Here is a 14688-nt window from a genome sequence, read left to right as displayed (position 1 = left end):
CCATATTATGTTGATGCCTTTTGGTACACTTGGTGTGACGAGGTGCAAAGTTTGTTCAGTGTGATAATACAAAGTTCTTGGGGGTGAACATTAAGTTTTTTTGCCTCATATGGAGAATGTAGACCAGATACAGTGTCAAATGGACCAGATACAGTGTCAAATGCTTTGACTTTGGTGACAGCGAATGACTACATTTCTCTGAATGACCACCTGTCAGCACACTATGAGGGTCAAAATTGGAGACTTGGGTGTTCATCATCCAAAAGTGAGCTCACCATTAACATTTTTACTTTGTCCTACCTGGAAGGTTTAAAATTTTCCTTGTCATGCAAACTTTGCAGAATGGTCATTCTGCTTTCTCCTGTACTCTCTTATCGTAGTTGCAAACTATCTGTGTTCCATCTTGGGTAATGTCATTTTATTCACAATACTATTTCATGTTGTCTATAATCTCATGTAAATTTTCTTTACAACATACCTTATGAACCAATCATCTCAGTTCTTGCTTACATACGGAAGGTTCATATTTCTTCTTGTTTGGTATTAGGATAGTGTTTTGAAATACTGACACTGCAGTACATTTTATTTGGGTCTTGAAAATGACAGCCTCAACAAAATACAGTAGTTAATATCATCTTTACAAAAAGAAAATAATGTAACATAAATTTATCGCTGTCTGGAAGCTGCCCATAAATGACATTCACCAACATATTTTAATGTTCCTTTGGTGTGGACGCCATTGGAGTGCAATTGGAGAAGGTAATGTACAAAACTTTTTACTATCCATTGTGCCTTTGTTGATAGATTTTGAAACTGAAGATGGTGAGTCAGATGGAACAAGCAACACAGCTGCTTTGTGGAGGGAGGAAATACGGAAGAGATATGAGCAGGAATCCCAGTTCATTGCTGAGCTCCGAGCCAGGAATCTGGGAAATGGTCAAGAATTTGAGGAGAAGGTTTGTTCTGTTAGTTACCACTGAATGTGAAATCGCTTTCACTACTTCATGTCCTTATTCTTCTTTATTTTATATGTGCCAGGCATCAAATGAAGCAAAAGGTGCGGGTGATGAGTCTGACTATGAACAACGACAAAATGTAAGTGTATCATAAAAACATGTCTAAATTCTTATTGTAGAGATTTAGCTTTAATTGTGGAACATTAGCAAGATAAGAAGTGCTACGGTATAATTAATTCTAGATTGGCTCTTTTCTAACAGATGATAGGTTTTTAAGAAAACCTATCAAATGTTTTTGGGATACTTAGGAGTTAAAAAAGCCACAATCTAAGTTTTGATAAATCTTTTTAATGTCTTTAGCAATCTGATGCATTTCCCTGTGCCATCACAGAGGTGGAGGCAATCACAGTTACATAACATTCCTCAGTAACAGAAAAATATAAATTTTATAAAAGTTCCTAATTACAGAAAAATTACTGTAGTTAAGGTCGAATACAGCATGCATACATGCATATGAATGTAAATCAGCTGCATTTAACTTTTTATTTTAGGCTTGCAAATGACTGAAGTTACCAGCAAAATGAAAAGAAGCTCCTTAATCATCTCAGTGACAACCTACTGCACCCCAGTCATCAGCAACCTTATAACACATTGAAAAATGAAATAAGAAATGTTGCTGTTGAATATTATGCATGCCACAATATGAACACCTGACTGTCACCACTTGCACAACAGATTTGTGAAATCCAGTTGCTGTTCTTCACACTGGAAGCAATGATCAATTAAAAGATTAAATACTAATCAAAGTTGTGGCATATAATTACAAATGACTACAGTTCAAACACATGTTTTATTAATATTGAGAAAGAGTGAAAAACAAAACTTGTACTTACTGTTGGAGTGAGTGGCACATCAGTTTCCTCATGTATTAAAAATAATTGATACCACTGAAGTTGGCAAACTTACATCAAACCACCATGGGGTGCATACATCCTTTAGACTCTCAGTTGCTAATGATTCCATTGTACCTTTGAAGTGACATTACTAATTTCACTTTATTAAGTTGTATTTAGAAATACAATACCAATGAACATATAAAACTTGTAGCAGTACCCCAGTTGTATTAAAGATATCTCTATAAATCAAGCTGACTGTACCACATGCTACTCTCCCAAAAATACCAAAGTGCTGAATCAAAACCAAGGTACCTATCTAACTTCAGGAAATCCTTAGCAAATCTGACACCTGCCCCTTCCCCTCTATACAAAAGGCATTCACAACAAGATAAGAACTAGGAGTTGTCACACAAAGTGCTGCCCTTCAGCCACTTACAGTTCCAAAATTAGCCTTGTGTCCTTTAATATCACAAAATATGTATCTTGAACACTTTCCAGTATTCTGTTTTTATTGTGAAACACAAAACTTCATTTTCAAAAGCTCATGCATGTGTGTGATTTATTGTGGGGTACAGTAATAGAATTCTCAGTCACCATAATACTGATTTTTCACATCTCAGTTTAGTTTACTATTTTCAGAGTTTATGAAATGAAGAATTATTAGATGGGTAATGTAATGACTGATACTTCATTGCATTAATATTTCCTCCAGGCCAATAGAGTTTTAATTGATACGGTAAATTTCCAGGCCTTGCGCAGGAGAGCAAGCGGCCTTACAGACGATGACAGCTATAAGGAAGATGATGACTCATACATTCGTACAGATGACGATGATGGTGGTTCAACAGATTGGGAAGAAGCCATGAAACGTTGGGTCAATCGATAAGAGTTCAGTTTTTAGAAATATTCTTTCGAATTGTTCAGTTACACTCTTGGAACAAAAATGTGTGTACATCATATTGATAATGACTGCTGTTAAACTGGTATATTGCAGATACAAAGTAAGCTTCTGAGATTACATATCCACTGCTGAAAGCACAATGCGTCAACAGTGGTATAAAAAAAAGTTCTTTCAGCTGTAATGTAATATGACACATTCTGGAAAGGCACAACACTTTTAATTGGTCTGTTCAGTGAGGATATTAATAAGACGTTTTGAGTTTATTCATAATTTTGTGCCTCACTGAAATTAATTTTTTTGCAAGTTAATGATGCTGTCTGAGACGAGATAAGGCATTAACTTTCACACATGCATATCAGTATACACCTATCATTTATTTTAGTTACAGTAAAAGAGGGAGCAATGTAAAGGGCACCAATAGTGAACTCTCTGCAGTTAGTACTTTTGGCAAGAAAACTGAGGGTTCTGCCAGTCTGAATAGATTAAAATAGAAATAATAGACACAAAATACATTCTCTGAAATATTTTCTAAAGAACATGTCCATTTAGTCAGCACTGTGTGCTAGGAATAATGGTTTGATATTATTAGGTGCTAGTAATCTCACTTTCCTATACTGAATATTTGTTTAGTTAAAAGATGATCACAACAGATCATTATTAATTATTTCAAAAATGTTATATGACACTCAACTAATGTGGGCATTGCTGATGCTTGCATTTTTTTTTGGATATATTTGAGCAACACATTGATCACACAAATAGTGTTATATAATATAAATGATATGAAGCATGACCTTTTCATATCTTAATGAGTGACAAATCGTCATAGTTAAGTTACCTCCTGATTCATGTATATGAAAGTGATTTAAACTGGTTAATAAAAATCAAATAAAATAGGAAGGAAGACCAATTACACATTCACGACTGCACCTATTTCCTTCCAGTAACAGAGCAAGAAATACATACCTTTTATTCTAAATTCTCGGTACATGAATTCTACATTAGAAGAAGCTAGTGTCACCATGGTGTGGGGAAGTACTCACACAATTGCGAACATCGATGTGCTTACTCTCCAAGGTGCAGTCAAAAAACTGTGAAATGTCTCAAAAAAGACTTGCGTGCCTCAACCTGATGCATACAGGTTACTGCCAAGTGAAACATACAGAGATGATCGTTATATAATTTCAGGTGATACTGTTGAAGCACAGTAGTTAAATTGTAAATATTTTGCTGTGCGATTAGAAATGCCATACAAACGAGAGAAGCTTTAGTGGATACAAATCCAGTTCCTAAGACATTTCATTATTTAAACTATATGATGGATTCACCACTAAAATCAAATACTGCGAAAAAAATCAATTCTTGGGAATATCCTTGTCCACATTACAAACTTGGAGCAATGAAAGCTATTATGGGCATGTTTCATACTCTTCTCCATTATTGAAAGAAAATTTTATTTTTCGATCCATAGCTATCACTACCAGAAAAGTATTATGGGCAGTTTTCCACTTCTTCTTACAAGACACTCTTCATTCAGATAGATCAGTATTTCATCACTGCTTCCTTCCTGCTCGAACTGAAACACTCTAATAACTTATTTCATAAATCGTTCTAGTCTGACTGCACTATCCTCAATCGTGTGTGGGGAACCTAGCACCAATAATGGATCTAGGGGAATGGACAATGTAGAATGGACTTCATATAACACTCTATTTTTTGTATAAATGAGGTAAAACACAATGGAAATTAACACGTGAGTTTGGGACATGACAGAAACAAAAATGTGTAAGTGAACGGAAGACACACACAAAGGCAACATAATTAACAGCCTGTACATAATGAAGGTGAATTTTGAAATAAGTTAATCTGCAGTTTTGCCTCTGAAAATTGAAATATGAATAAAGGTCAATTGGCACAAAATACTGATCAGATTTGTGCACCTGTCTATTTAAGTAAATTTCATATTGCTAGAGTCTGCGAAGTGTACAGATATCTACATGAAATTGTTCTTTTGGGTAAAAATTTATTCACTTTTTTTTTTTGCTATTAATCATTTAGTTCAAAAAATGTTCTCTAGGTGTCAGCTATCATGTACACAAATACTTCTAATTATGTGGAAGTTGTTTACATCTCAATTTATGGCTTAGTTCAATAACTAGGACATTAATGAATTTGGGCCTAATTGTTGAATTTCAGTGTCTATAGTGTGTAATGCACCTTTATTTTTAAAAAAAGTTGTACAGAGAATTTTTTTTTTACTTTTGGCCAATTCAGTGCTCTTCTGCCGTATGAATGGCCTTCAAAACTGATTTTAATATTTCTATGTTCTACAAAGAGCCAGATGTTTAATTCCTGTTTCTGCTAAAGCAGCTGATTACACATAACAGGAAAGGCACAATGGGTATTCTCCAACATCGACATATATGTTACAGGTTTTGTTTGCTTTGTATAATACTTTTCAAAACACTTCTCCTCTTAGTAGTATGTGGCACACTAAGGTTGGGTAGTTCCTGATTTCATGGCTTACAGTAAAAATAAATTTACAGCTGCAAGGCAGTCCAGGAGAGGGACCTTTCAATTTATTCATGTGCACCAACCTGATTTACTACAGGGAAGGCAATATAGGTGTACACGAGAAGAAAGAATGAATTAAAACTATGAACTGTGAAGCTTTGTATAGTTTGTCAGTCAATCATACTGGCATGTAGATCTATGAAAATGTAAATATATATATAAATGTAAGATCTGTGTAATTGCTTTGTAGATTGTCTGCACATGATGAACTATTATATGTAACAAACCTCTACACTGTTACCAGTCCAATTTATTGTAAGTGTAAACTGTATTATATAATGGCACTATTTTATTGTGGATGGTGTAAAATATATTTTAAAATGGAAAAAACTGTGGTGGACTACTTTTTAAAAAATCTCCTATGGCAGATGTAAGTATGAGCAGCTTGTAATAAGTTCATATGTTGGTAAAAGGATGAGAGGGGGAATCACTTGTGTTTCTCATCAAACAATACTATTCATGGAATGTATGCTTGTGTAGGCTTTACTTATGCATATTCTTTTACACAGTTTTGAGCTATAACAACAAATCTCGAACATTTTTAAGATTGCTTACCTATGTGTTTCAGAGCTAACAGACAATTAAAACACAAGAATGTACCTCAAATTAGAAATTCGAGGTTGGAATATCAACAATATTATGAAAAGTATAGGCTGCTACACATTGTAAAGATGACATGTCAAGTTGCAGACAGGTACAATGAAAAAACTGTTATACACTGAGCTTTCGGCCACAACCTTATTCAGAAAGAAAACACACACACACACACACACACACACACACACACACACACACACACACACACTGCTATTTCTGCCCAACCAGAGTGCAAGTACAGTGCAGTGCAGTGCAGTGGATAGCAGGGAGTGGGGGGGGGGGGGGGGGGGTAGAGAAGTGAGTGAGTGTTGCCTGGCAGAGTATGCAGAGACAAGACTGGGAGGCTGTGGGAAAGGAGCAGAGAAGGGGTAAAGACCAGTAGTTGCATTGGCGGAGAGTGACACACAATGAGGATGAGGGACATGAATTGGCTAGACGGAGGGGGGGGGGGGGGGGGGGGGCGGGCGGCGCAGGAACTGTTGAGTGGAGCGTGTGGGGACAGGGGGTTGTCGTAGGTTTAGGCCAGGATGATTTCGTGAACTGAAAATGTGTTGTAAGGATAACCCCCATCTGAAGCAGAGGATCGAAACTGCCCAGGTTGTGAAGCAGCCATTGGAATCAAGCATATTATGTTCAGCTGCATGTTGTGACACAGGGTGATGCACTTCATTCTTAGCCACAGTTTGGCAGTGACCTTCCATCCTGCTAGACAGCTGGTTGGTAGTACAACAAATATAAAAAGCTGTGCAATGATTGCAGCAGTGCTGGTATATGACATGGCCTCTTCACACATCCCCAATTCTTCCACCACCCCCAGACTGAAACAACTGAACTACTTCCTTCATCAGGGCTTTGATTATCACAATCATTCCCTGAAATGAAGGTCATCCTACCAATAGCCTTCCTATCCCTCCTCAAGTGGTGTTCCATCACCCAACCAACCTTCACTACTTCCTAGTCCATCCCCATGCCACTCAGTCTCAACCCCTTGCCAAAGGGAGCATATCCATATGGAAGACCCAAATGTAAGACCTGCCCAATCCACCTGTGAAACCATCCATGTCATTTGCCACCAGTCCACCAGGATAAATGGCTACCACCAAACTGTGGTCAAGAGCAAAGTAGACCACCCAGCAGCACAACAAACAGCTGCTTTACAACCCAGGACATCTGGATCCTCCCCTCCACCACCAGCTTTTCTGAACTGCACAGATGGGAGTTATCTTTAATATACATTCTCCACTCCCAAAATCATCCCAGCATCAACCTATAGTAACTCACGGTCCTCACATCCTCCACCCAACAGTTTTTGTCCCCCCCCCCCCCCCCCCTGCTGCTCCTCCTGGCAACCTTGTCTTGCCATTATCTAGTCCCTGCACACACCACCAGGCAGCATCCACTCCCCCTCCAGATTGCTGCTTCCATTTGACACAGCTGCATTGAGACTGGAAAGAGCAGTCGCACATGATTTTGTGTGTATGTGGTTTCTTAAGAAGGCTTTAGCTGAAAGTTAAATGTGTAACAGTCTTTTCGTTGGGTACCAATCTATCCTTTTACAATAACATATCTGACATTTAATGTAAATTACTATGTAAAGTGTGTGTTTATCTGAGGTAATTGCAGTCAAAATCCAGAGTAAAAATTTAAGAATAAGTTTGTCGTTGTTGTGTATCTTTTTCCTCATTCCACTGTTCATTTTACAAACCACTGTGATGGATATTCACAGGAACAGTTACCTAGAATAAGTCTGGCAGTTAAAAGTTTGCTGGGATTTGCAGAGGCGTAAATTTCATTCAATCTTGTGCGCATTCAACCTGAGTTAACAACTGACTTCTGTACTTGCCTTTGGAAAAATAGTGTAGCTCTCTGCCAGATCAAATTCATACATTATTTTTGTTTCCTAGTAGCTGTTGGCTGTTGTATTTTGGGATGCAAAACAGTTATGGTCAAGTAATATTCAACAGAAATCTAGAAACACCACCATTATTGTTGGTTATGATTTACTTTCTCTCTCTTTCTTAAAATACAAATTTATGTACAACATTTTTTAAACAATATGTATTTACAGCACCATACTTCACAATTATTTTTTCTTTGAATAATTTCTTCCCTTGTTCTTCAACAGCACAAACATTCCAGGTTTTCTAACAGTTATGTGTTTTTTGCTCTTCTGCACTTCCTGGAAAACTTTCACTGCAGCAACCTCTGGGACCGTTGCCTTAACAAATGGTACCTGTAACTGCCCAGTCTTTGTTGGATACTTGCCTGAGAATCCTCTTGGGAAAATTGGTTTTGACAGAAGTGTGTTTAACTGTTTTCTTTTAAGTGATGCTACTCTCTTTATTTCTACTGCTGTCTCTCTGCTCAGTCCAGATGGCCTAAATGTGTGTTAAGGAACTGTAAAATTATCAGTAATTTAATGCTCAACAACGTGTTAGTACAAATTTACACCTTATTTAGGTTATTTTGATGACTGAGTGACACACACACACACTTTTAAGGAACAATTCATGGACAGCTGTTTACTACAGAAATGTTCTTGCCCAATGGAAAAAGAATGCAACAACTGAGCTGCAGCACAGCTTAATGAGACTCAAAACGCACAAGTGTTAAGTGTGCATGCTTTCCAGCATAAGCCAAGATTTTGTGACCTTTTCAAAAAGCCTGTTTGTTTCTGGTAACATTCATAACCATTTAACCATAAAATCTTCATGATTACATTGCCTGAAGAGAGACCACATAAACTGATCTAATGTTCTTATTTCTCTTAAAGATATGAATCAGAATCCTTATGATTGTCACAGTGTCCCGAAGGGAGGGCCCTGTTATCTGTCATTACAATATGTGCAGTAGAGAATCTATTACTTCATAGTACTCTGATGAAATAACAAGAAACAAACTACCATCAGTCACACAAATGTTACAAGTTTTCTTTTACGATTTGTGGGTCTGTAAATTAACTGACTATGCATCAGAGTGGCACACTAGCTGTGAGAGAAGCAATGATTTATCAACAGTAGCGGTAATTACAAAAACTTTGTGGAAGATGGTTGGGTTCATAAGCAAAAAGGAAGAGGCTTTGTTCAAAAACTTGATGACATTTTCTGACATGCTAGAAAGGACTATCAGGGTTCACACGTCAAATCGATCACCAGCTACTTGAGAAAGATAAGAGCAGCTGGAGAGAAGTGAGAGCAAGCCAAGTATGAAGTCAGCAGTTCATTACATAATTTATTTATGAATTTAAAACATATTCACGTGGAAATAAAATAAATCACTTATTCAGTCAACACTGATAGGTGCACTCAGACTTCCTATCATTCAGACCTTTCTTGTTATTACTGTTGGCAAGTCCATGTACCGCTTAATTAAAGATATTTGAGTTCTGTGAACATTAAGTGGCAACACAGTCTCAAAATCCCATTGCCACTAGTAGGAAAAAAAAAGTAACAGTAATGATTCCCAACTTGCAGCTGTGTCTGACAAACACAGGATCAGTGACAGAGAAGCAGTTTACATCCTGGTAGCTAAAAGTTTGTTGGACACCCTTTAAGAGAATTCAACCTAGAGAAAATTATAGAGCATTTTCAGAGTTAGCTGCACTGAACCCACGAAGAAACTGGTACAGACGTGCGTATTCAATTACAGAGATATGTAAACAGGCAGAATACGGTGATGTGGTCGGCAATGCCTACGTAATAAGTGTCTGGCTTGGTTGTAAGATCAGTTATTACTGCTGCAACAGCACATTATTACGATTTAAGTGAGTCTGAATGTGGTGTTACATTTGGTGGCATGAGTAATGGGACACACAATCTCTGAGGTAGTGATGAAATGGGTATTTTCCTGTACGACCATTTCACGAGTGTACCGTGAATATCAGGAATTCAGTAAAACATAAAATCTCTGACATCACTGTGGCTGGGAAAATATCTTGCAAGAATGGGACCAACGACAACTGAAGAGAATCGTTCAACGTGACAGAAGTGCAATCCTTCTGCAAATTGCTGCAGATTCCAATGCTGGGCCAGCATGCATGCGCACCATTCAAGCTTTACCTCTCACCTGGGCCCATCAACACCGACATTGGACTGTTGATAACTGGAAACATGTTGCATGGTCGGACGAGTCTCTTTTCAAATTGTATTGAGCAGATGGACGTTTACAGGTACAGAGACAACCTCACAAATCCATCAATTCTGCATGTCAGCCGGGGACTGTTCAATCTGGTGGAGGCTCTGTAATGGTGTGAGGCATGTGCAGTTGGAGTGATATGAGACCCCTGATACTTCTAGGCATCCATTCATGTCCATTGTGCATACCGATGGACTTGGGCAATTCCATCAGGACAATGTGACACATCCGGAAATACTAGAGAGAAGCTCCAGCAACACTCTTCTAAGTTTAAACACTTCTGCTGGCCACCAAACTCCCAAGACATGAACATTACTGAGCATATCTGGATGCCTTGCAACGTGCTGTTCAGAAGAGATCTCCACCCAGTTGTACTCTTACGGATTTATGGACAGCCCTGCAGGATTCATGGTGTCAATTACCTCCAGCACTGCTTCAGACACAGTCAAGTCCATGCCACATTGTGTTGCGGCACTTCTGTGTGCTTGCAAGGGCCCTACACAATATTAGGCAGGTGTACTAGTTTCTTTGCTCTTCAGTTTACGAACTTCTTATTCTTGAAGTACTCCTGGTACAATGAGTATTCCATGAAGTTTCGGGACTGCATCCAGATTATGTCAATATACCTTGTTGCATGCTCCACAGGGCCTATCCATCATGCAGTGTAGATGGCCATTTATTACTTGAAAAATATTTGTCCCCCTTGGTGAATCAATTTAAATATATCTGTATTTTTCTTGTCACTGAGTACAATGAAGTGTGGTTCTCTGCCTCTGCTGCAGCCAGAACACATTTTCATTTGTGGTTTATGTTTCCTGAATCATTCACCTTTGCATTCATTGTTCCTAATCTGTTATTTGACAAAGACAAAAATATTAAAAGGTTTGCATGTAGGACTCAATAAAATCCCAGAAATCATCAATAATGAGATATAACAATTTGTTTCTAATAAAACAAGTCTATTCCTTAGCAAATTCGACTTGAGTCACGAATTCATTGTGATAGATCCTCCAGCGCTGCACGAAAATGAAAATTTCACCAACTGTCCACACCTAGCCAATAAACTGAAAGCTATAAATGATATGGCTGCAAAGGGTGTCAAACTCATGGATGACTACAACAAATTATTAACAAATGAAATGACTGTATGGCATTATTGGCTGGAAGACCTCATCTGGGGCTGTTTGACCACCTGTTGCAAGTCTGTCTATATGATGCCACTTCAGCAACTTGCATGTCTTTGTGCTGAAAATGAGATGAAATTATTAGGACAACACAAACACCCACTCTTTGAGAGAAGAAAATCTCTGACCTGGCCAGAAATAACTAGCAGAACCAGTGGATGTCTTAAGTATCAAAGAAAATTTGATTTCTCACTTTATTTGCGTCACAAATATTATATGTAGAACTGTTGTATATTTAATAATGGACTGAAAGTAAATCAGCTACGTCAATGTAAAGTTTTCAGAGATAAAAAGTAACTGAAATTTCTACATTTTTCATTGTTTTAGGAACTTAGGGTCACAGATTTCCATTTTTCTATAGATCACAAAACGTACGTACGTACGAGTGTGTGCGTGTGCAATGGAATCAAACCAGGAGGTTGCACAAAGAAAAACATAAAACAAGTCAAGTACACGCACACAAAGTTAATTTTTGGCATATGCATACGGCTCTTAGCAAACATGAAAGCAGTTGAACTATTACTTAAGTTCACTACAGATGGTGTCCCAGGAGGAATGGATGTGACAGAAACCTTAAGAGCTATGAGCACTTTTTCAGTAGAAGAGATGTGTTTTACAGTAGCAAAGATGATTAAGTGCTCATAGTTCTTAATGCATGGATTTTTAGAGTCTGTTTATTAGAAAATTTTGTTTCAAATGATTGTTCCTGTTATATCCCTGAATACTGACCATTTCTCCTGGGCCATCCATGATTATGGCAGTGTAGGACAATGGGGACAGCAGAATGAGCAAAATAAAGTGTGGCACAAAAATTGTGTATGCTGTTTAATTGTCCACTCTTCCAAATTGATGGAAACGTTCAATTTTTTGTAGTTTAATAGCTTACTGTTCTGCCAGTCTCCAAACAGGCATTGTAGTGTTTTGTTTTGTTATGTTTATTCACGTAACTGAAAACAAAAGTGCAAAGCTGACATTCTATGAAAGAAACACAGTTTTAAAGTAGTACATTAAGTACAAAATATAAGTGAGGTTCCACTCCAATGGTGAAATGAGCTTCAAATAAAGCATTGTGACACATGTCAAAAGCTGTGCTACAGGTGTACACAAACAACAATCCTGATGACCTGTAACAGCATCAAGTCCAGTGAACTCCTGTGCTGTGTGACAACAATTTGCTTGCTCACCACAGACGACTGTGACACAGTGTGCCTGTGAAACCAGGGTAAGTTGTTCATGTTCAGTGCATTTTGAAGACTGCAGAGCTTAAGTGCTACATCCCTCGACTGCAATGAATGAGGACGACTCATACGGAGTGCTGTGGGTGGTTGAATGGCATGGTGAACAACAAAGAAGTGTCTGTAGAGATGACTGTGAGATCTGATGAGAAGAAAGTTAAACTCAGTGGTACAATAAACCCCATAACTGTGCCTACTGGGCTGCTGCAAATACACATGTCTCCATGAATTACCGTGAGTGAATGTGTGCACTGTGTGTTATCTTATTCGGGATTGACTAAGCTATTCTTCTATGAGGGTGCAGTAACTGTGAGGTGTACCTAGAGAAGCTTGAGACATCTATTCCAACTGTGAGCTGTATGGGGACAAAGTTTTACTTTCAACAAGATGGTGGCTTCAGCCCACTACCGTAATCACATCTGGGAGTATTTTAACAAAAATATGGACAGGCCGAAGAGATTTTGTCGAATATCCACCATGTTTTCCAGACCTAATGGCTCTGAACTTCTACATAAGGGGAACAAAAAAAGACTTTTTTCATCAACAAAAACCAAGCACACTGTATGAGCTTACAGAATGCATTGAACATGCATGTGCAGATGTTAATGGTGATGAAACCTACATTGGTTGCAATAACTCGAACTTTGAAAACATACTTTCACATAAAATGAGACATTTCCATTGCTTAATTTAGACATTATTAAACAGTGTACACATTTTTTGGACCACTTTGTATGTAATCTAAAGTTATACAGCCCAAGTTACACTCATCCATTCCCTTTGTTTTCCTTCTTGAGAGGAGTCCAAATGATCTGTATGGAGTTAAATTTAGTAAAGGATACATTTCATTTTCATCCAAAACCAAATCCATATCTTTTATTGCCTTATGAAACCAGTTATTTTTTGCATGGTGACGCCGGCAAGTCAATTCTAGCTTATCCAATTCTCTTGCAAGATGAACACGTTCCTTTACTCCTTTGAATAATGAGTCATCTACAGGAAATAAAGGCAGATCCTTGTCTGAAAGAATACGCAAAGGATATAAATTATAAGTGGCTCTAAAATTCACAGAAATAAAATTATTACCCTTGTAAAAAATCAACAATGTTATGAAATGTCACTATGTGGGTATCTTAACACTGTACCTCGCCCAAGTGTTCTACATAGTCGTGCATAATAAGAGACTTCACTTGGATCAATCAGAAGAATTGTTAGGCCTTCTTTTTCCACACGAGCTGTTCTGCCACTACGGTGTATGTAGCCCTGAAATTAAGTGACATTAGCATATGGCATATATATTGTATAATTTCAATACAACTATAAACGACAGACTCTGTGGTGTACCCTGAATGTGTGTTTCATTAATTTGAAAGCCAACCTAATACTCCCCGTGGCCATTCCAAGACCCAATAAGTGTTTTTAAGTGTTTATATAAATAGGAGGGTATCAGGAGGTAGATATTTGGCAGTCAGTCAATGTGAAACTAAAATATGGTTGGTAGGTTATAATTTCATGATGCTGGTGTGGCCATCACAGCACGTTATCTATATCAAGATGAAATCCCACCTCTTAAGCAGTACTAGGATCAGCTATAGTAAAATGCTTTTACAATGGTTTAAGTCTTTACGGCAATGTGTACATAATTTGGACTTGGTCTTATGAATCTACAAGCTGCAGATAACTATCAAAGTATTCAAAGATTATAAAAATCTTGTGTAAGAGGTATATGCTGAGCAGATACCCTGCAACATTGTGTCAAAAAGAGAACCATATATGGTGCAAACAGCTAATGAGGGCTTTTGTTCATTGTATACTTATACCTTGAAATCTGTACGGTACCTTCATTCACACAATAAAACCCGCAGATTGTTTCAAAACAACTATTTTTTCTTAATTACACACACATATGGCAGGTTTCAGAAAATATCTAGTTGTCAGTGCTAAGGAAGGTTAGGAGAGTTGTTCCTCTCAATGACCACCTAAGCCACCGTGTCTAGTCTTGCTGCTGACTGACACAGTTTGGTTTATTTCATAACATTCCAGGTCATTTCTGGAGAACTTGAGCGGGACAAATGATGTTAATAGTGCAACAAGATGATAAAGTAAAATAAATTACAATCCTAACAACAACAAAATAATGTGCATTCATTTACAATGAATAAACATGTTTTGGTAAAAGAACATACATATTGATAAACAGTAACCCAACTA

General features: G+C 37.7%; 2 protein-coding genes across 8 annotated transcripts in view; one reads left to right on the top strand and one right to left on the bottom strand.

Moving 5' to 3' along the window:
• Positions 1-5495, top strand: part of LOC124802531 (dystrobrevin beta) — a 604748-nt gene extending 599253 nt beyond the window's left edge. For all 7 annotated transcript variants that reach the window (XM_047263382.1, XM_047263384.1, XM_047263383.1 and 4 more), the window contains 3 exons: positions 805-956; positions 1039-1095; positions 2601-5495. In XM_047263382.1, coding sequence (XP_047119338.1) covers positions 805-956; positions 1039-1095; positions 2601-2738 — 347 coding nt within the window. In that variant the 3' untranslated portion in view covers positions 2739-5495. The remainder of the gene's footprint in view (positions 1-804; positions 957-1038; positions 1096-2600) is intronic.
• A 2412-nt stretch (positions 5496-7907) lies between these two features.
• Positions 7908-14688, bottom strand: part of LOC124802882 (ATP-dependent RNA helicase DDX24) — an 88291-nt gene continuing 81510 nt past the window's right edge. The window contains exons 8-10 of the mRNA XM_047263928.1: positions 13623-13740; positions 13320-13497; positions 7908-8302 (exon numbers count right to left, since the gene is read on the bottom strand). Of these exons, the coding sequence (XP_047119884.1) occupies positions 8008-8302; positions 13320-13497; positions 13623-13740 (591 nt within the window). The 3' untranslated portion in view covers positions 7908-8007. The remainder of the gene's footprint in view (positions 8303-13319; positions 13498-13622; positions 13741-14688) is intronic.

The sequence above is a fragment of the Schistocerca piceifrons genome, chromosome 6 (genome assembly GCF_021461385.2).
Source record: "Schistocerca piceifrons isolate TAMUIC-IGC-003096 chromosome 6, iqSchPice1.1, whole genome shotgun sequence".
Taxonomy (NCBI): Eukaryota; Metazoa; Arthropoda; class Insecta; order Orthoptera; family Acrididae; genus Schistocerca; species Schistocerca piceifrons.
The sequence above is the reverse complement of the archived record's forward strand: the minus strand, read 5'-3'. Positions and strand labels throughout refer to the sequence as shown.